At 49.6% G+C, this 22,178-nt stretch overlaps 1 protein-coding gene across 3 annotated transcripts in view; it reads left to right on the top strand.

Moving 5' to 3' along the window:
* The first annotated feature begins 365 nt into the window (after positions 1-365).
* Positions 366-22,178, top strand: part of GREB1 (growth regulating estrogen receptor binding 1) — a 70,846-nt gene continuing 49,033 nt past the window's right edge. For all 3 annotated transcript variants that reach the window (XM_040224782.1, XM_040224781.1, XM_040224783.1), the window contains exons 1-6: positions 366-1,348; positions 6,250-6,369; positions 7,771-7,947; positions 16,225-16,407; positions 18,256-18,399; positions 19,762-19,890. In XM_040224782.1, coding sequence (XP_040080716.1) covers positions 1,192-1,348; positions 6,250-6,369; positions 7,771-7,947; positions 16,225-16,407; positions 18,256-18,399; positions 19,762-19,890 — 910 coding nt within the window. In that variant the 5' untranslated portion in view covers positions 366-1,191. The remainder of the gene's footprint in view (positions 1,349-6,249; positions 6,370-7,770; positions 7,948-16,224; positions 16,408-18,255; positions 18,400-19,761; positions 19,891-22,178) is intronic.

The following is a 22,178-nucleotide window of genomic DNA, read 5'->3' as shown; positions in this document are numbered from 1 at the left end:
TGTTGTGTTAGTTTCCGGTGTATAGCAAAGTGATTCAGTTATGCATATATATGTTCTTTTTCATATTCTTTTCCATTATAGTTCATTACAAGATATTGTTATATATAGTTCCTGGTAGGAACTTTATTGGAGAAGGCAATGGCAACCCACTCCAGTACTCTTGTCTGGAAACTCACATGGACGGAGGAGCCTGGTAGGCTGCAGTCCATAGGGTCGGGAAGAGTCGGACACGACTGAGCGACTTCACTTTCACTCCTGCATTGGAGAAGGAAATGGCAACCCACTCCAGTGTTCTTGCCTGGAGAATCCCAGGGACGGGGGAGCCTGGTGGGCTGCCGTCTGTGGGGGTGCACAGAGTTGGACACGACTGAAGTGACTTAGCAGCAGCAGGAGCTTTATGGTAGGACCTTATTGTTTATCTGTTCTATGTGTAGCAGGTGAATGGGATGGTAAGTGAGTTAGATCTTAAGCTGCTACAAAAAAAAAAAAATCACATTGATTATCTTGGGGCATGGACGCAATGATTTTCCTCCTGGTTTTCCACCCTCTTCTCTAATTCCCAGATTTCCAGATGTAATTCTGTATTACTAGTCTAATGGAAACTACGATAAAGTAATAAACACTGTAAAGCAGAATGTTCCTAATTGGCCTTTTAGCAGAGGAGGTGGTGATGGGCAATCTGCTAACCTTCCTCCTGGGAAGGTGAGTGGAGGCTGGGTCCAGTAATCCTGAAATCGGGGACTGGTTGTCATGGATTGCTGCGTTGTCGGCTGCCGTCACACGCAGAAAGTGGCACAGGGCTATTCTTCTGCAAGTCAAGGAGGAGAAAGCGTTGTTTTTGTCTGGGGTCTCTCAAAAGTAGGATCACCCCTCAGGGAGAAGCTGTGGGCGTTGCTGTGAAACCTGTGGACGACTGAGAGCCAGTTTCTAGTAAAATCTCCTAAGCGGTGTCAGACTCTGCTGAGTGCTAAATTAGGGAAAGCTGTTACTTATATAACTTCCTGTAATTGCCCCGCAGGAGCAGTCCCTGAAAGCCACCCACTCCTCCTCTTGGCTGAGCGGGGGATACGGGCCCTCCCTTCCTGGCAGCCCGGATCTCTTCTACCTTTGGGCTTCATGCTGGAGGGTCAGGCTTTTTAACTGCAGCTGAAATGCCATTTTAAACAGAGGACTCCTCTGTCTCTTTTGAAGATGGGAAACTCGTACGCTGGACAGCTGAAGACCACGCGGTTCGAGGAGGTCCTGCACAACTCCATCGAGGCCTCCCTGCGCTCTAACAGCCTGGTACCCAGGCCCATCTTCTCCCAATTATACCTGGAAGCAGAGCAGCAGCTTTCCGCTCTAGAAGGTAGGAGATGTTTCTGTGCCCTTCACTACCATGGGTGGGAATGTTCAAGATGGGACTTGAAACTCTTTCCTCTTCCACTTGGTATAGCAACTATTGGGTCTGGCAGAATGGAATTATTAGGAAACAGAAAGTTGCATGTGCGTCCTTACTTGGCTAAAACTCAAATTTAAGTCTCAGCCATAAAGTTGCAAGGAATGAGATGATTCATTGGACTAGTAGGAGAAAGAAAGGCCGGTGTTAACTTGTTCTCAACTGGTTGTTACTTAAACTCATGAAAAGTTTTGATGGTCTGACTTGGATAAGTAAGACATTTTAACATATTTTTGACCCTCAGTTATATATATATTTTTTCCTCTGTGATTTGTGGCCCTATCTTTGCAAAGGAGTGTAAGTACTTTTCCATGTGATAGCAGTAATGAAAGCCCTCTAGAAACTGTTAAAAGCCAAGAATAAACCCTTATGAGTTTGATGTGTGCCAGCAATAAATTATCTTCGGGCATGGGGATAAGTTTGGGGTTTACTTAATTATCCAGAGAATAAACTGATTGTATTTTTCAGTCTTCAGTTTGTATTTTTTATAGTCACATATCTTCATGTCCAAAGTTGCCCCACCCCCTTATTTATTGCTGAAGAAGTTGTTTTTGTCACTTGTCTTCCACTTGAAGTTACCTGCAGACTTCGCTTAGCTTTTGAAGTGAAAGACGGCTGTGGTTTACAATAAAAATGAACTGAATTAAGGAAGCCTGCAACGTACCAGGTCCTGTCTTAGGGTGGTCGTGGTGTGTGCCTAAGTCCCTATGTGTGTATGGTTGTGTGTGCAAGGTGGGCATGGGGAAGGTGGGCTGGGGATGGTTGCATTTTCCAAGGGAAAATGAGGCACAAAGGTCCTCATGATATCTGATTGTCCCTCTCTAGGAGGGAGGCTTTCCTGTGTCACTCTTTAAAGCATTTTTACAAAATTAATCTTGCAAATAGCAACAGCTAAGGACCTAAAGGACCTGACTCTGGGTCTGAGAGAAGGTAGATTGTGGTCAAAAGCAGGAGTCAGGAAACCCAAGGGTTCTCTGGCATTCACATCCAAGTACCAATGATTTCTGGCCCAGGAAGTTTTACTGTGTCACCGGGAGGCATTTGAGGAATAACTGGGGCGTCTTTTACAGTCCGTGTTTTCGACTAGCTGAAAGACTTGTGAAATATGTGTTAAATGATCATTGTTAACTTCTTACAGTATCGAAAGGCTTAGCTGCTAATGGTAAATGAACAGTAGTACTCATGATAAGTACTCATGGTCAGCCCTTCTCGTTTCATTTTCCCGTTTGTCTGGCAAACAGCGTAGAGAGACCCTCCCGGATTTTGTTTCTCTAGCGCTGGGAGGAGTGGGGAGGGGGGTTGGCGAAAAGGAGGAGATGGTCGATTTGCTAAATGTCCCTATCAGTCGAGCACTCAGCTTGAGCCCCTGGTTTCTGCATCATAGAACGTGGTGCAGAGGGTTTCTTTGGTCTGTCTGTCTCTCTGTCGGGATCTCTTATCTTATTGCTGTCCTTCCTCAGACAGTAACATTAAGGATGCCTTTTATGACCAGGGCGCTGGTATCCCAAACACCCCTAGATCTGTTAACATTTTCTCTATTTGCAAGGGCAGTTCAGAGGAGCCCTGTTACTTTGTTCTCCAAATTAGGGGTATGACCTTTCCTAACAGGGGAGAAACCTTTCTATGTATTATTTTATTTTTTTTAAAGGAAGGCCAAGCAAACCAAACAAATACACCCTTCAAATTTGGGATAAGTGTTTATTAAACAAGATACAGGTAAATTCCTGTCATCCCACCCACTCAGAATGTCACACAGTTTCTTCTATGTAAAGAAAACAAAATTTATTCTAAAGCATCAATACTTTCATACACCATGGGGTGAAGTGACGTCATGACATCTCTAGATTCCCATGGTTAAGTTTTAAGATCCTAAGCTCCCAATACAGTTGGTTTTATCTAAGGCCATTTTAAAGCCCTCATTCTGCCAGAAGACTTTGGTAAACAGTCTGGTTTAGTCTGGCCCTGGTTAGGAAGTCTCCTCAGGCTTGCTGCTGGCTGACAGATTCCATCAAAGACCCTGGAATGTCTGATGTAGACCTTTGAACTTTAATCCCGCTTTCTTAGCAGAAAGCGGATTCTTGGCAGCCACTGGATTTTGAGCCCTTTCTTTGACTTTCGGAGGCTTAAGACCCTCCTCTTTCATTCTTTCAGAGAGTCTGCATTCCTGCTCTTTTTGGTTGAACAGAATAAACGTGCAGACATTCCTGTGCATGCCCTCCGAGCTCCGAAAGCCTGGCTTTCTTTCCCCTTTTCACTCTAATTGTTGGCTCTTTGCTGTCCCCCTGCTGAGCCCTTGGAGGTGAGACCCTGGTTCACAGACTAATCTTGATTTTGCAGAGCCTTCCAAGCCACTCACTCCGTAGGCAGCTAAAGGGTGGTTTGAGCCCCCGTGGGGACTGTGCTGCATGGGTGGCACTTGGGGTCTGGGCGTGACTCTATACCTTCTGCTAAAACCAACCACGCCTGCATTTAGTGGCAGGAAGGAAGCGTCTGAAAGAGGCTCTGGTGTTTATCCCTTCAACTCCCTTTGTGTTCTTCCTGGGTAATCTTTTTACAGTCTCCCCACCACCTCTGTGTCCTCCAGTCCTAGAGGGAGGGAGACACCAGGAATTCTTGCTTACTTCCTGCTGTGACCTTCCCAAGGTCATGGGCCTGGGCTGGCCCGAAATGTTCAGTTTCTTCTGCCTCTTGTCCTTCCAGCACCTTTAAAATAGGGCTTCCCTGGTGGCTCAGATGGTAAAGAATCTGCCTGAATGCAGGAGACCCAGGTTTGATCCCTGGATCAGGAAGATCCCCTGGAGAAGGGAATGACTACCTACTCCAGTATTCTTGTCTGGAGAATCCCATGGACAGAGGAGCCTGGCGGGCTACAGTCCGTGGGGTCACAATGAGTCGGACATGACTGTGCGACTAACACCTTTAAAATGGTGACCACCCTGAGGTTACGCTCCCAGTATGCTGTACTGATTAAATCACCCTTGGAATGTTCTGTGCAATGCTGAGGGCCGTATTTCCCCACAGCTCAAGGTGACCTTCTATAACCACCTTATCTTAAAGAGGCAGGATTTGATGCACAGAGAGGTTAAGTAACTTTCCTGGGGCCACACAGACAAGGGCAGATCCAGGGACTAAACTGGAATTCCCAGATTCCTAGTCCGTTTTTCTGTTGCACGTGATTTCATCATTAACTGGCAAACACGTCACGCACTGAATGGATGGGTTGAGAGCCAAGGGAGGTGAGAGTAGAAGAAATGGCAGCAAAGGGGCTGGCATGGGGGGAAGAGACAGGAGACACAGAAAAGAAAGAAGCAGCTGTCCCCAGCCTCGGGTATCTAAGGATGCTTGTAGCAGCCCTGTTGTGTGAAGAAATCTGGGTGCTATTTATTAAATGACATTTAGTGAAGTAGTGAAGTCATTCAGTCGTGTCTGACTCTTTGTGACCCCGTGGACTGTAGTCTATCAGGCTCCTCTGTCCATGGGATTTTCCAGGCAATAGTCCTGGAGTGGGTTGCCATTTCCTTCTCCAGGGGATCTTCCCGACCTAGGGCTCGAACCCGGGTCTCCCGCATTGTAGACAGACGCTTTACTGTCTGAGCCACCAGGGAAGCCATTTAAAATAGGCAATTTGAGAAAGACTTTTTACCCAAAACATCTCTTAAAAGAAGTTTGAAAACTCACTGATGTGAAACCCTTTTTCTCTAGCAGGCTGGGTAAATAAGGGGTGTGTGTGTGTGTGTGTTTAAATAAGGGGTGTGTGTGTGTGTGTGTGTGCGCGCGCGCGTGCGCGTGCTCTGTGTATACACTGAACTGTTGGGAATTACAATGATAAGGGAAAAAACCAGGAACAAACTTTCTGGCTAATTCATTGGTTTCCTGAGTGCTGCCTCTGTGTGTGTGAGACACTCTGCTTGGGGCCTGGATTCCTGAATAACAGCAGCACCCCGGCCCCCTAGGAGCTGACCATGTGGGGAAGGCCAGCTCCTCTGCTGCGGAGATGGAGAGCACTCACGAGGAGAGGGGGGTTTCCCTGGCCAATTGCTGGCTCTTCTGGCCCGTTCCACGTTTGCCATTAGTCCTAAAATACTATTTCACTTAAAAAGAAAAGTTTCCTATAGTCATAAAGTCGCTGAGAGGGCCTGGCCCCCCTGTGTTGGTTCGTTTTGTGTGTGTGACAACTTCTGCTGTGTTTATATTTCTAATAATGTATACATCTAGTTTTCCCCTGGGGCTAAATAACAGCATAGAGTTTGACTCCTGTCTTATTCAACGTAAAGGCCGTTCACACTGTATTTCAGGTTCTAAACCGAGTGATGCAGCTTACGACAAGGACAGCAGCTTGGGCACCAGATACAGCTGGGAACAGGCTGGGGGTGCTGCTCAGCAGGTGGTTGAATCACTGGGTCTCTCTGAACCTCGGTTTCCTTACCTGTAAAATGGTCCCTGGGTTACACTGTGGTTCCTCCCACACAGCTGTTGTTGGAGTGCCTGCTGTGTGCAGACTTCATAGTCAGTCCTCGTCAGCAACTGTATACATACCGAGCCCTGTTGCTCATGCAGATATGTGCAGCTGTGAGCGCTGGGAGAGGGTTTGGACCTGTATTTGAAGTCACAAGGCCAGGCTTGGAGCCAGAGTCTGTGACCTTGGGAAAGACATCCGGTCTGAGTGAGCCTCGCCCCTCACCCCTAGTGAAGAAGGGCGATAGTCCTCGGCTTAAACAGTGTGTCTCTGAGGACTGGTTAATTCCTAAGTAACTGGGGCTCACTGTGTGCTTACTCCTGCCTTGGTCATCACTCCGCTATTCCACGTCTAGGTGGAAGCCGAGCGGAAAATGAAGAAGAGGAAGAGGAAGGGGACGGGGTGCTGGAACAGAACTGTCCCCCAAACCCCTACCAGATGCACCCCCCGCCCGAAGGATGTTGCACCACGGACGGTGAGATGCCCGCTGGCCTGTGCGCTGAGAGTCCCCGAGCTGTGAGCCGAGCCCATGTCCCCAAGATGATGGATGAAAGGGAACCACCCCATACTTGAGAGCCAGACCTGGCTCCATCCTGGCACCCCCAACCTCAGAAGCTTTGAGTCAATGACTTAACTTCTCTGAGCCTCGATTTCCCTGTCTGCAAATTAGGGGCAGGACCACCTGCCCAAAGATGATCAAATGAAAGCATGCCAGGGCTTCTCCCACTCAGTGCCTCACACAGTGGGCACTACTTCCTGCTTCCTGCTTTGCCCAGGAGCAGACGGGAGAACTAGGAGCCAGTGCCTTGAAAATGGTAAAATAGATGTCCCTGGAGGAGAATCTTACTAAGGTATAAATATCTTACAGGTTTGCAGGGAAGGCCTCAGAGTCTCAGAGTTCACATTAGCCCACGTCATCCCTGTTGGTCATTAAAGATGGAAAAACACAGGGCATGGGGCCACTTGTGCCTTCAAGGAGAGAGAGGCCCAGAAAAGGTCCATCCAGATAAATCTCGGCTGTTTCTCTCGTCTTCCTTTTTTCCCTAAGTATTTTGGACACTTAATTTTAAAATAAGAAGCATGTTTAAGGGCTTCCCAAGTAGTACTAGTCGTAAAGCATCTGTAAAGAGACGAGGGTTTGATTCCTGGGTTGGGAAGTCCCCTGGAGGAGGGCATGGCAACCCACTCCAGTATTCTTGCCTGGAGAATCCCATGGACAGAGGAGCCTGGAGGTCTACAGTCCATGGGGTCGCAAAGAGTCAGACTTGACTGAAGCAACTTAGCACGCGCACAGGTGTTTAAACGCTCTGAAATACAAAAAGTTCAAGTGCGTGGAGTCCCCCTCTGCTGAAGTGACTTCTCTGAGACCATCATTACCAGGTCGTCAGCCTGAATTCCTGCCCTCATACACATTAAGTGCAGGGTGGAAAAAACATCAAATTACAGTCCCTTATGGATTTTTCATCCACATTTTAATTTACCATCACTTGTCTACCCATTTCTCCAGTTTACTTTCATTTGTACATTCATGTATGTGTATTGTATGGTAACACCAGTAGTCATAAATATAGCAAGTAGTTAAGTGTCATGAATGACGATGGTTATAATTTGATCTCTCAGAATTACTTTAATTCATTTTATTTTTTTATTCTGCCCAGTCACTTTATTGTTGTGAATCATGGTAACTGGCAAATGAAGCGCATGTAAGGATAACATACTTAATAATGTTCTCAGAATTAATTTTAGAGTCATCCTGGTCCAGGGGTGAGGGTGGTTGCTGACAAAATCCAGACTATTTTCCTGCTTTGCCCGCGTGGATCCTGGTTGTGTGGGGGCGCTTGCTGGACAGTGTGTGAGGCCTATCCATCTCTCCTAGGGTTCTGCCAGGCCGGGAAGGACCTGCGTCTGGTCTCCATCTCCAGTGAGCCCATCGACATCCCTGCGGGCTTCCTCCTGGTGGGTGCCAAGTCCCCCAGCCTGCCTGACCATCTCCTGGTATGTGCTGTGGATAAGAGGTTCCTGCCGGATGATAACGGGCACAATGCCCTTCTTGGTGAGTTCCTCCTGGGCTCTGCTCTGCAGCTCAGGTTGCATGATGGGTGGGGACAAGGAGGGCCACTGGTCCCCTTGGAAGACAGGCCACCTTTCGGCCTCTTCATCAGCACGTCCCACAGCCCCATTCATTCCTCATTCTGTGGCCTATTTCTTTGTGGAATAGACTGTAAATGAGATTTGTTTTAAAATATGACTACTTGGAGCTTTCCCTGGTAGTCCAGGGATTAACAGTTTGTACCTCCAGTGCAGGGGACGTGAGTTTGATCCCTGGTTGGGGAACTACATGATACTGTGTAGCATGGCCAAAAAATAAATGAATAGTGTAAAAATAAAATGTGACAACTTTCCTATAGAAAGCCTATCAGTTAGTACTACTTTTTTTTGGTAAATGTGTTCATCAGAACTTTCCTAAGTGTCCACCTGTGTTGGGAATGTAATCCAGACCCCATCCGAGATGCTCTCGGAGGCCAGCAGACGTGTGGCAGGAGGAGAATAAGGCTGAGTGTGTGTCCCCCTGACCAGGACAGTCCTGTTCCAAGTGACTGCCCGGCACCCTCTACTGTTCTCTTCTTTGCTTTACCTTTTGCCTCTCACCAGTCAAGTTCGCCTTGGACCTGTTAGTGAACTTGCCTGAGGGTGCGTGAGTAAAAGAATGTGGTCAGGATTCAGACTCAGGTCTTACTGGTTCTGTATGGTACCTTTAACTACTGCATCCCACAGTCACTCAGTGGGTCAGGGTCAGCCTAGGGAAGCTGTGGTTTTGACCTTTGGAACCACCTCTGGCCCACGGGATCCCCGATGTCAGTGCAGAGTCGAGGCCAAGCCGTACCAAGCCTGTCTCCTATTGGTTCAAACATTTATTGAGTTCTTTCTGAATGCCTGACCTTGTGCTCAGCACTCTCCCCCATAAGTGAAGCAAAATCGGGGGAGACATGAGGTTTGGACGGAGAGCTCAGTGAGCTGGCTCCAGCCCCATGTCTGACCACAGGCTGCTGTGTGACCCTGGGCCTCCGTGTCCTCGTCTAGAGAGTGGGCAAGTGCTTTCCACATGGCCCCTCACCTGGCCTGGCATCTCCTTGGCAGGAGAGCTGGGCAGACAGGAGGGTCTAGCTGAGATGTAGCCTCAGAAATAATCTTCATGGAAGAAGCAAGTTTGATCGTGAGGGTTTATTGGAAAAACTTCTAGGTTAAACTTCTCCTGCTAGCCCCAATTCCTTCTGTGCTTTCCCCATGGACAAACATTTAAACCTCAGTTTTACACTTGATATGCTCCCAAATCTGGGTAGGTAAAAACACTTTCAGTTCAGTTCACTTGCTCAGTTGTGTCCGACTCTTTGCAACGCCATGGACTGCAGCACGCCAGGCCTCCCTGTCCATCACCAACTCCCGGAGTTTACTCAAACTCATGCCCATTGAGTCAGTGATGCCATCCAACCATCTCATCCTCTGTCATCCCCTTCTCCTCCTGTCTTCAATCTTTCCCAGCGTCAGGGTCTTTTCCAATGAGTCAGTTCTTTGCATCAGGTGGCCCAAGTATTGGAGTTTCAGCTTCAGCGTGTCCTTCCAGTGAATATTCAGGACTGATTTCCTTTAGGATGGACTGGTTGGATCTCCTACATACTCTCAGTTCAGTTCAGTTCAGTTCAGTCGCTTAGTTGTATCTGACTCTTTGCGACCCCATGCATCACAGCACGCCAGGCCTCCCTGTCCATCACCAACTCCTGGAGTTTACTCAGACTCACGTCCATCGAGTCAGTGATGCCATCCAGCCATCTCATCCTCTGTCGTCCCCTTTTCCTCCTGCCCCCAATCCCTCCCAGCATCAGAGTCTTTTCCAATGAGTCAACTCTTCGCATGAGGTGGCCAAAGTACTGGAGTTTCAGCTTTAGCATCATTCCTTCCAAAGAACACCCAGGACTGATCTCCTTCAGAATGGACTGGTTGGATCTCCTTGCAGTCCAAGGAACTCTCAGGAGTCTTCTCCAACACCACAGTTCAAAAGCATCAATTCTTCGGTGCTCAGCCTTCTTCATAGTCCAACTCTCACGTCCATACATGACCACTAGAAAAATCAGAACCTTGACTAGACGGACCTTTGTTGGCAAAGTAATGTCTCTGCTTTTCAGTATGCTATCTAGGTTGATCATAACTTTTCTTCCAAGCAGTAAGTGTCTTTTAATTTCATGGCTGCAGTCACCATCTGCAGTGATTTTGGAGCCCCCCAAAATAAAGTCTGATACTGTTTCCACTGTTTCCCCATCTATTTCCCATGAAGTGATGGGACCAGATGCCATGATCTTCGTTTTCTGAATGTTGAGCTTTAAGCCAACTTTTTCACTCTCCTCTTTCACTTTCATCAAGACCTCTAGTAGATATTGATTGAGAACATTTTATGTCTGAGTCTCTGTGCAAAGGACTGAAGGATGGAGGTGGGACAGCAAGGCTTGACCCAGAGAAGAAAAAGAAATGGTTCCTGCCACGAGGGCCAGGGAACAAACACGACAGTGTGTACACTCTGAAACCTGGCAGATGACTGCTCAGTGGAGGGACAGACACGAGTCTGAGGCAACAACCAGCGGGAGAAAAGGTTTTGGCCAGTTCTTTCTTAAGGCGGGTCTATGGGTTTATTTTACCCAGTTTTGAAAGCAAGAATAATCCAGGAAATTTACTCCACCAAGGAAGCTCATTGCTTCTGAGTCATTGCATCTCAGAGTGAATTTGCTTCTCAAGGCTGCTCAGGACAGAATGAGTGGGGAAGACAGACTGGTGACTTAGTTAGCGTTTGATCTGGCCTAAATTCCTCCCCTTTGTGACTGTAAAGGAATTTCGAGGGCAGTAAATCCAGGAGGCTCTACGTCTCGAAACGCAGAGGCAAGAATCTTTCAGTTCGTTCACCACCAGCCTGGGAGCAGCTTCAGCCTCTCGGGCGGGGAGCGTAGAGGAAGTGGGGTCTTTGTTAATTGCTTGCCAAAAAGCCCTCGGAGGTGGGTAACAAGGGCCGGCTGGTAATAACCCATGCTTTCTTCTTTTAAAATAACTTTATACTCTCAGCTTGCACACTTAGCACTGTTTAGGTTTCCTGCAATTAACCCTGATGGCTGCACAGGGCACGGTGGCCCAGCACCCCTCTGGGGCCGGGATCAGCACTTTTTAGTGACCTATAAAGGGGAGGCTCTGGAGTATCTTAGGAGAAAGTAACAGCTTTAAACCCGCCCCCCCCCCCCCAAGTAATTTATAGAGAAAGTAGTGCTGGTTTTAGTGACTTTGAATCAACTGAGAGATTTCTGGTCTGTGAAAGCAAAAAGACTAAAATGTAGATGTGTGTTCCAGTTGTTTGATAGTAATTCATCGAAACCAGCTGATGGCTAAGACAAAGGAGAAGAAACCATCTTTTACAGCTGTGCATGTGCTCACTAAGTCGCTTTAGTTGTGTCCAACTCTTTGCGACCCCATGCACCGCAGCCTACCAAGCTCCTCTGTTCATGGGATTCTCCCGGCAAGAATACAGGAGTGGGTTGCCGTGCCCTTCTCCAGGGGAATCTTCCTGACCCAGGGATCGAACCTGCGTCTCTTACGTCCCCTGCATTGGCTGGCGGGTTCTTTTCCACTAGTACCACCTGGGAAGCTTCCATCTATTACAGCTGGAATGTTCATTTCTGAGATGAGAGTAAATGAGCCATTTGTTCATCTAGCAGGCAAATAATTATGCGTTTATTATTATTCATAGTAATAAATAACTGAAGGTGGACTTTAAGTTCAGCCTGGGGCCCCAAAGCCAAGTGGTCCTTGGTCCTTCCTGGAAGCTCAGGGCTGTGGGAGGACACAGGCCAACCAAGACTTCCCTTACAGGTCCACATGCAAAGCCACAGAAGTAAAAATTCTGGGAAATCTCTGGGCAACAGGCTCCCGCCAAGGGATTAAGATGCTGTGGGATCCCCAAGGATGCATTGACTTCTGGGATGAGAGTGTCTCAGAGGGTGTCACCGGCGACGCACTTGGGTCCTGAAAAATGGGTGGATTACCAATTGGAGAAAGACAGCAGCAGCAAATGAACCTAAAGAGCAGCCACTTTACTTCTCATGTGCTAATGACTGTTGGAGTTAAAATGGAGTGAGTGAGTGAGTGAGGTGGGTGTGTTCCTACCTAGCACTGAGATATGAAGAAACAGAGGCATGCGCAGTAGAATGAGGTGTGCCTGTCCCTACTGCCCTGGGAGGGCCAGCGTTTCCACTTTGATTTCTGACCACACGGAGGAGCCCCTTCTGGTTTGTGGCCCTCCCTCCCTGCCTCTGGAATGGAGCCGTGGTCCCACAGCCCACATTTGTCGTCGGACAAAGGCCTGTAACCTGTTTAGCCATTTCTGGGAAAGGATGGCAGTGCTGTCCTTGGCGAGGTGCTCGGAGCATCCTTGGATTTGCAGTTCTGTTTCTTACTCATCATTCTTTTGTTTGACCTCAGAGTCAGAATCCCTTCCACGGAGCTTGGAAGGTTTCTCAGGGCCTTATTCTTGGATGGCAGTTGAGCTGCTCAAGGTTCCCAGGTTGGAGACAAAAGAAAAAATAAAAACATTAGATTATAAACTAGGAAGCATTAGAAACATGAAAACATTAGAAAACAAAAGCACATCAAAGCGTGTGCAGAGAGGCTAAGTGTTTGCTCTGCTAATTGTTTTATCTCCTCTCTCCCCCTTCCCTCCCAATGTTTGCTGACTGTCTCCCCTGTGCTGAGCACTAGTTTGTATATGTACACTAATGCACACAGACACAACCCACACCTCCTCGTGGACATACATGCTCCCGGTCCTGTGGAAGGATAGGGATGGTTATAGGGAAAAATACAGATTTTAATAACTCTAACAGTGTGGCACCCCACTCTAGTACTCTTGCCTGGAAAATCCCATGGATGGAGGAGACTGGTAGGCTGCAGTCCATGGGGTCGCGAAGAGTCAGACACGACTGAGCGACTTCACTTTCACTTTTTACTTTCATGCATCGGAGAAGGAAATGGCAACCCACTCCAGTGTTCTTGCCTGGAGAATCCCAGGGAGCCTGGTGGGCTGCAGTCTTTGGGGTCGCACAGAGTCAGACACGACTGAAGTGATTCAGCAGCTTAGCAGCAACATTGAGGAAGAAGTTATAAGGACGGTCAGCAATATAAAGTCCGGCATAGCAGTAGGAGGGATGGGAGATAAAGCAGAGATGGGGGTGGTAGGCACTAGGGGCAGCCCTGGAGGGCATGCTTGTGCATGCACACTCCGTTCTCATGCTAGAATTGAGTGGATCACTCTTTGGATCTGCTCTGGACAACCACTTGGTCCCTCTGGTTCTCAGGTTTCCCCAAGGAAAGTTTAGCTATCCTGACCAACTGGTGGTTGCATCAGTTCAGCTGGGTGCTTCGTCTGGGCGACAGTGAATGGCAAGAACACCGTTGGTTTTCTCTGCATGTCAGTTTCCTTCACGTCCTTCTAACAACAAGTAAACATAGAGCACAGTGTTGGCAAGTTTTTGGTACCTTAATCTATTCAGTACAGAGGGGATAGGAGTCTGGAAGGAAAAACTAACCTGTGCCTGCCTTCTTAGACCAAGAGATTTGTCCTTATTTCTAATGCCTTTTAAGGAATGTTAAACTTGCTTGCAATAGAGCAGATAATCCAGGTTTCTGTAATATTTGTTGTTCGGTCACTAAGTCATGTCTGACTCTTTGTGACCCTATGGACTACAGCATGCCAGGTTCCCCTGTCCTTCACTATCTCCCAGAGTTTGCTCAGATTCATGTCTATTGAGTCAGTGATGCTATCTAACCATCTCATGCTCTGTCATCCCCTTCTCCTCCCATCTTCAGTCTCTCCCAGCACCAGGGTCTTTTCCAGTGAGTCAGGTGGCCAAAGGATTGGAGCTTCAGCTTCAGCCTCAGTCCTTCTAACCAATATTTAGGGATAATTTCCTTCAGCATTGACTGGTTTGATCTCCTTGTAGTCCACGGAACTCTCAAGAGTCTCCTCCAATACCACAATGTGAAAGCACCAATTCTTCAGTGCTCAACCTTGTTTGTGGTCTGACTTTCACATCTGTACATGACTACTGGAAAAACCATAGCTTTGACGATTGGGACCTTTGTCAGCAAAGTGATGTCTCTGCTTTTTAATATGCTGTCTAGGTTGGTCATAGCTTTTCTTCCAGGAACAAGTGTCTTTTAATTTCATGGCTGCAGTCACTGTCTGCAGTGATTTTGGAGCCAGAGAAAATAAAGTCCGTCATATTTCTGTAATATAGGCATCTTCTTTCTCTATGGGGAAATGTTTTGAACCTTCACGAACTGATGTTATTTTGGACAGTAGTAGCCAGAGACCTCAGGATTGTCCCCTTTAAGAGCAGGGCTTACACACAGAACCCCTTGGCCCTCCTGGCCTATATCAAGATGCCCTTTGTAAACTTGTCAGCCAGAGGATAAGATAAAACAAATTAGTCTCAGCTTCGGGTCTCTCCTGCCAAAGGACTTTGTGACATAGAAACCAGACATACCAGTGAGTGAGGCAAAGTCATAGGGAAGGCCTTTGTGAGACACTGAGCTTAAAGCAGAATGGTCTACCAGGTACAAAAGCTAAACCATCACGTTTTTCTTGTATTAACTAACAGTTCTATTGATTCTGGTTTGAATGGACTTCACAGTTTGTTTAAGTCTTTCAAGCATGTTCTCTGGATTTTAATAGTTCATAAGAGGTGAAACTTCAATGCTTTGGCCACCTGATGTGAAGAGCTGACTCATTTGAAAAGACCCTGATACTGGGAAGGATTGAGGGCAGGAGGAGAAGGGGATGACGGAGGATGAGATGACTGGATGGCATCACTGACTTGATAGACATGAGTTTGAGTGAACTCTGGGAGTTGGCGATGGTCAGGAAGGCCTGGCATGCTGCAGTCCATGGGGTCGCAGGGAGTCGGACACGACTGAGCGACTGAACTGAACTGAACTGAAGAGGTGGTTTTGTCATCACCTCTGGAAGGCAGCCTCTGCCGAGCCTCAGAGTTAAGTTCTGTCATCTCCCAGAAAGGCTCCCTTGTCCCCTGGCCTTGGGCAGCAGGAATTGATACAAGCAGTCACTTTCCAGTTGAGAGGCTTCACCATGGCTGCTGGGCCCAGATTTCACTCGCCACGATCCTGGCCACACGTGATGAAGTGCTTGATTTCTGCGACTCGTGGGGTCTACTTCTTTGATTCCTGGAGGGAATTTTGGACTCTCAAGAGGGCTCTCAGTGTATCCGGTCTCAGTGGTTTAATTGCTTTGAGATTCTATGATTGGCTGGCACTGAAGACCATAGTGTGTTCCTGCTAAGTCACTTGAGTCCTGTCCGACTCTCTCTGATGCTATGGGCTATAGCTTGCCAGGCTCCTCTATCCATGGGATTCTCCAGGCAAGAATATGGAATGGGTTGCCATTTCCTTCTCTAGGAGATCTTCTCCACCCAAGGGTCGAACCCGCGTCTCCTGCCTTGGCAGGCGGGTTCGTTACCCCTGAGCCACCTGGGAAACATAATTTAAAGTACTTAAGGCTTGTACTTACTTACTTATACTTTAAACAAAGGTCTTCCCCCCACCTCCATCCCCACCAACTAGAAATACTTTGTATATAGTCACTTTATTTCTGCTGGTGATGCTCAAATATCAAATAATTCCTTAATTCATGTATTAGACTAAAGTATAAACATTTATTGTTTATTCACTGAGTCGTATCTGACTCTTTTGTGACCCTATGGACTATAGCCCATGAGGCTTCTCTGTCCATGAGATTTTCCAGGTAAGAACACTCGAGTGGGTTGTCATGGCCCACTCCAGGGGATCTTCCTGGCCCAGGGATCGAACCTACATCTCATGTCTCTTGCATTGGCAGGCGGTTTCTTTACCACAAGCACCGTCTGAGAAGCCCAGAGACCATACGGACAAACCAAATTATTGCAGGTGCTCAGTTAGTGTTGTGGACAGATGAATGGGATGGTTCTGTCCCATAGGGTACATAGGCTTTAAATATGCCCCTAAGCAATGCCGTCTTCCATGCTTGCCTGGGCTCGTCTCTACGACCCAGCGTCTCTTTGGTCAGGGTTTTTTGTTTGTGTCAAAGTCATCTTGACCCCTGGACCAGCGTGAGGCTGACAGCGACCTTTGCCCCTCGGACTTCTCTGGCTGGTGGTTCAGGACGTGAGTGCCTCATGAACGATGGTTCACTGGGAGGGGTCTTGGGTGTCAGGTGGGGATGATCCTGGTTTGCTTCCCCCCGCAGGTTTCTCTGGGAATTGTGTCGGCTGTGGCAAGAAGGGTTTCTGTTACTTCACGGAATTCTCCAATCACATCAATCTGAAGCTGACCACGCAGCCCAAGAAGCAGAAGCACCTGAAATACTACCTGGTCCGCAACGCCCAGGGGGCTCTGACCAAAGGGCCTCTCATTTGCTGGAAAGGCTCAGGTGAGCAAGCTCTGTGGGGTGGGCCGTATGAAGGGGGCCCCTCCAGGCCAGCCAGGGGCCTGTTGGCCCGACTCTGGGCCGAGACTGCTCTGCAGTCCACATGGTGGGCAAGAGGTCAGCCCTATAAAATTAAAATGCAATTTTGCCCTCCGGGCATCCAGTTTATAGTATCAGTCTACTTGTATGGGCGTTTTGAAAGCTGACACAGGGCCACACAGTGTGGTATCTTCTTGTGGTAATCTTCCCAATGGTAAGAATCTGGGGCAAGATTCTCAACCAGGGGTGATTCTGTCCCCCAGGGATATTTGGTGACGTCTGAAGACATTGTTGACCATTGTGACTTCGGGGAGCCCCTGGCATCTCATAGATGGAGGCCAAGGATGCCGTGCCCAGGGCAACCCTCTGCAGAGAATTGTGCAGCCCGGTGTCAATGGTGCTGAAGTTGTGAAGCCCTGACTTAGAGAAAGCTCAGCCCAGATAGCCTCCCTCTCTACCCCACAGCCCTGTCAACCACGAACAGAAAAGATCAGCTTCCTGGGGCTGGGGCTGGCAGAAGAGAGCGGGCTCCAGCTTTAGGAAGGGCCTCCCTCCATCCTTCTCTTCTGTCGCACTGTATCCTCCTGGCTGCAGTCAGCTCTGGAGGCAGAGGGAGGGGCTGGATTTTCCAGACCCCACAGAGATGCCCCTTCTCCTATCAACCAACCGTGGAGGGACGTGTCCCAGAAGGGTTCTCAGCGAGGTGCCCAGGAGAGGCAGCCTCTTGTCCCTCACTTGTCTGTGTCGGTGCTCTCTGGTTACCTGGAATATCCCAGCCAGCTTCAGTGGGTAGAAAAAAGGGGCTTCAGGAGGGGCTGGTTCTTGGGCTTTCATCCTCTGTCTCCTCCCATCACTCCTCTCCTCCCCGTCTCCTTTTCTTGCTCGCTCAGTCGCTCAGTTGTGTCTGACTCTTCGCGACTGTATGGACTGTAGCCCACTAGGCTCCTCTGTCTGTGAAATTCCCCAGGCAAGAAAACTGGAGTGGGTTGCCACATCCCTCAATAATCTCTTGAGCTCCTACTATATACATGCCTGTCATTTTGTAGGTCCCAGAGAGGAAGTGGTTCTTCTCCTTGTGGGACCAGCCAAGAGTTCTTGATCACTTGCTGTGACCAACCCCCTCTCAGGTTTGATACCTCACTGGGAGGTAATCTTCCCAATGGAGAGTGATTTAAGGGGTGAAGGAAAGTATTAGCTCTTCCTTTTTGTTATTGCTGTGTTAGTTGCTCAGTCGTGTCCGACTCTTTGAGACCCCATGGAATGCAGGCCGCCAAGCTCCTCTGTCTGTGAAATTCCCCAGGCAAGAATATTGGAGTGGGTTGCCATACCCTCCTCCCAGGGATTGTTCAGACCCAGGGATGGAACCCGGGTCTCCTACATTGAAGGCAGATTCTTTCCATCTGGGCCACCAGAGAAGCCCAGCTGTTCCTTCACCTTTGAGTAATGCTGTTCGTCCCTTGGATTTGAAGCTCTCATTTGCATCATCTGTTTTTCCCGTGATGCTGTTTGTCCCTTGGACTTGAAGCTCTTGTTTGCACCATCTGTTTTTCCCTTCTTCCCAAATGGTGACCATTGCTCCTGCTGCTGGCAAGAGGACTGTCCCTCAGGTGGCTTCCCCAGAGACCGAGCCTGGGGAGTGGCCCCCACCCCAGCCCTCCCGGCTGCACCAGAGCAGCGACGGGGAAGACGCAGGCACCCTCGCGGTTGTCTCTGCGCCTGGCTTTCCCGCAGGCCGGGTTCTGGCCTTGGAAGTCATTGGTCGCTGTTGGGGAGGAGCAGGAGCTGACTGTCATGTATGCCTCTTTCCCGCAGAGTTCAGAAGCCGGCAGGCATCCATGGGTGCATGTTCCAGCTCCCTGTTCCCGCCACTGGACAGCTCTGGGCTGCCGGGCCCCTTCCCCGGCGAGCCCGGTCCGGGGACAACCCCGAGCACCCCGCTGGGAGCCCCGCAGGCAGGTGAGGCGGTGGCACAGCGCTGGAGGTGCTGGGAGTCGGTTTTAGTTTCCCCAACTGAAAAATGAAGGCACGAAGATGCTTGCCTAGGCTATCACGGGCAGTAGGGTTTGATAGCTGATATTTCTGCTTTGTGAACTTGGCCTCGGCCATGCAAAACACACCTAATGAGCACGACAGCTGATGGCAAGTAGACAGCAACCTCCTTCCCAAGGGCTCTGGCGGCGGGGGGCGGGGGGTGGTAGTTGGGGGTCCTCCTGCCCAGGGCGGGGTCTGCTGAGGGGGCCTGGGCCCCTGCTGCATGTGACTCAGCGTCCACAGCAAAGAGGCTGCACTGAGCAGGGAAAGCACTCCCCCTAGAGGCTCCCTGTCCCCCTTTCACGTGGTATCTGCCCTCGGCCTCCCTGTGCCTGGGCCACCTGGGGCCTGGCACACCTGGGCAGCTTCAGGGATCGGTGTTTCTCCCCGCAGAATACCTGCATGTGATTCCAGTGCTGCCACCTCCTAGCTGAGAGATTTGGGTCAGCTCATTTTAACTCTGTGACTCTCTGTTTCCTCATCTGTACACTTGGAGAGAATCTTTTCTGTCTAATTTGCAGGGTGATTATAAAAATTAAATGTGATGATGGTGATAGCAAATACTTACTGCTTGCAAACTTTTGTTAACTCCCGTCGCCCTCACAGCAGCTCTAATATTACCCCCATCCTCTAGATGAGAAGGTGGATGCACAGGGAGGAGGTGTAATGTTCAGGAAGGTTGCACAGCAAGTTCGAGGCAGCATGGGGCTCAGACAGGGGTCGTCTGGTTTCAGAGCCCGCCCTTCAGCCCCTTGACATAGGGGATGTTCGGTGCTCCTCCTGACTCTGGAGTACCTTCCACATCATTCTGGCCCATGTGGGTGACTTAGAGCGGAGCCCACAATTGCTCCCAGAATCCTCCTGAGGCCCGGGGAACCCCAGATCCTATGCATAGCCTGGCCCTGGGTGACGGCAAACCCGACTGCTTTCCTGAGCATGTTTGATGTGACCCTGAACCCAGGAGGGTGAGCAAGAGGGTGGAGCAGCTGCAGGGGTGCTCCCGGAATCCTGGGGCCCCCATGAGCCCTTCTCTCACAGGGAGTGCTCAGTGGAGCGTGTGTGGGAGCGTGTGTCCTGTGTGTGCATGTGTGCATGTGTGTGTGTGCATGTCCGTGTGTGTCTGCTTTTTCGGGGGGCTGGGGGGGACAGAATCACTCTGTCAAGAGTCCTGACCCTTGACGGGCTGCATCAGTGGAAAGCTAATACGTTAAATGGAGGGAGAGCCATTTCCTGTTTGCTGGACTCCCCGAGCATCCCGTGGTCTCCCTTCTTTGTCTCTGCTCTCAGGACCAGCCTCCGATCACCCTGCCTTAACCGCAGCCCTGGGTCCAGCTGTTTTCAACGGCAAAGATTCCCCGAAGCATCAGCCGCTGGTGAAGAACCGCCTGTCCACAGTGCCGCGTCCCTCGGCCTTAGGTAACCTCGACTGACCTATTCGGGGTGGGGGCACCTTGCTCTGCTCTGGGCCAAGGCAGTGGCGGGTGGGGGACGTGGGAGCCGCAGCGCCGGGGCCCCTGACCCTCCTGGAGTTGTAATGAGAGTCAGGCTGGATCAGCAGACACCTCCTGCGTCTCTGGGAGTGTGTCCAGCCCCCAGTGCTGGGGGTAGGGAGACGCATGGCTTCTGCCCCCAGTCTAGGTGATGAGTGTGCCAGGACGCAGTGGGAACCCGTTATGAGTAGTAACCTGTCTCCCTGTGGGCCGGTAATGTTCACAGGAACAGTCATCATCACGCGCCCTGCAAGCCCAGTTACTCCATGGAGCCTGGCCCGGAGGGTGCGATGGGTACTGGCAGAGAGAGTGGGCTTGCACCATTATGGGCACAGCTGGAACCTCAGAGTCCTGTGCCTGAGGCCTGCTGTGGGCAGGGTGGACTCTACTTCAAGAAACCACTTCTGAAGCTACATGGAGAGTGTGACAAGGACTTGGGGGCTCAGTGGTTCTCAGCTGAAATGCTGCCCTCCACGAGACGGGACAGGGTGGGGGCAGAGTGGGGAGGGGGAGGTAGGAAATGCACAGAATCCCTTTCTGCGTTGTCCTAGCTCGGGGTCCGGATGTTGCAGTGCCTGCAGGGAGTGGGCTACAGTGAAGACTTGTCCGTCCTCAAATGCCAAATAGGGCCCCCCTTCCCAGCACCAGGACACATGGCCAGAAATGGTTGGTCCACAGGGGCAGCTCCTGGTGACATCATTTTTGGAGAGCTTTGGGGAAGATCCTCTGGAGGAGGGCATGGCAACCCACTCCAGTATTCTTACCTGGAGAATCCCATGGACAGAGGAGCCTGGCGGGCTACAGTCCATAGGACCGTAACGTCGGACACAACTGAAGTGACTCAGCACGCATGCATGAGGAGCTTAGAGTCCGTGTAGAGGCAGTTAGCACTCCAAAGGAAGAAAACACCCTCAGACCTTCTGCCTTCATACTGAGGCCCCATCCCCTTGCCCTTCCTCCTCTGGTAGTTTAACGTGGCTTTTAGAGGAGCTGGCATCTCAGTCTGTGTGGGAGCTCTTCCCTGCTCTTGAGGACAGATGTTTGGGGAAACGGAGATGTAATTCTAAATGACATCAAGGTGATAGAAGCTGCCGCAGAGGTTGTGGGGGTCAGAGGAGCCCACCTGTGGGAAAGCTCTTTGCAAGCAAAGAACTTCATGTCTTTAAACGTTTTATTCATTTCGTTTCATTCATTTTCAGTTGGTCTAAAGAAGAGGTGAAAATAACTTTGGGTTATTTTTAAGAGACTCAAAAGCAATAATTCTCAAATAGCAGCACATCTAAGGATAACCAGGGTTGCTTGTGACTAAGTGTTTCCTTTCATTTCTGGAGATCTGCTTCTGTAGGTTGAGGTGTGCCCAGGAGCAGACACTTGGAACAAGCTCCTCCTGGTTCTGTCCAGCTTTGTCTCTGGCTAGATTTGGAGAAACACTGCTCTAAACCAGTGGTTCTCAATCCTGGTTGTGGTTTAGAATCACCAGGAGCTCTGGGTGGGGCTGGGAGGTGTGTGGACATGCTGGGGTTCTGATTTCCTTGGGAGAGGGTTGCATCCATGAATAGAGCGTTTTAAAATTTAAACTTTATATAATGTGTCATGGTTGAACATAGAGAGCGCTAAAGGTAAGGGATATTTTGTGTCAGATTGGTCCCCAAAAATGTGATAACCAATTCTTGGTATTTTGAAGAATCCAAGAACAGAGCATGAGTCATGCTCACACTGTTCTGGCGTGGGCAGGATGACTCATTAGTGGCAGTGGGTACCAGCTTCTGTTCCCCTGCATTTTTTTAGCTGGAAATTAGCTTTCAGGGCTGGGGTGGGGAGAGGTGCACAGGTGGATTGGTACTGCCCCCGAGTGGTGAAACTGTGGTGGTGGTTTGACTGCCGCTGGGGCTTGTCTACAGAAACAAGTATTAATTTACTGGAATGTGGACTTCCTCATAGTTCAGACACAAAGAATCTGCCTGCAGTGTGGGAGACTTGGGTTCGATTCCTGGGTCGGGAAGATCCCCTGGAAAAGGGAACGGCTACCCACTCCAGTGTTCTTGGGCTTCCCTGGTGGGTCAGTTGGTAAAGAACTCGCCTGCAATGTGAGAGACCTGGGTTCAATCCCTGGATTGGGAAGATCCCCTGGAGAAGGGAACGGTTACCCACTCTAGATAATGAGGATCTGGACTTAGTGGCTGCCGTTTATTGGCCTCAAACTCTGTGCCTTAC

Source organism: Oryx dammah, unplaced genomic scaffold (assembly GCF_014754425.2).
Source record: "Oryx dammah isolate SB20612 unplaced genomic scaffold, SCBI_Odam_1.1 HiC_scaffold_25, whole genome shotgun sequence".
NCBI classification, from domain to species: domain Eukaryota; kingdom Metazoa; phylum Chordata; class Mammalia; order Artiodactyla; family Bovidae; genus Oryx; species Oryx dammah.
Note: the sequence above shows the minus strand (reverse complement) of the source record. Positions and strands in the feature narration are given on the sequence as shown.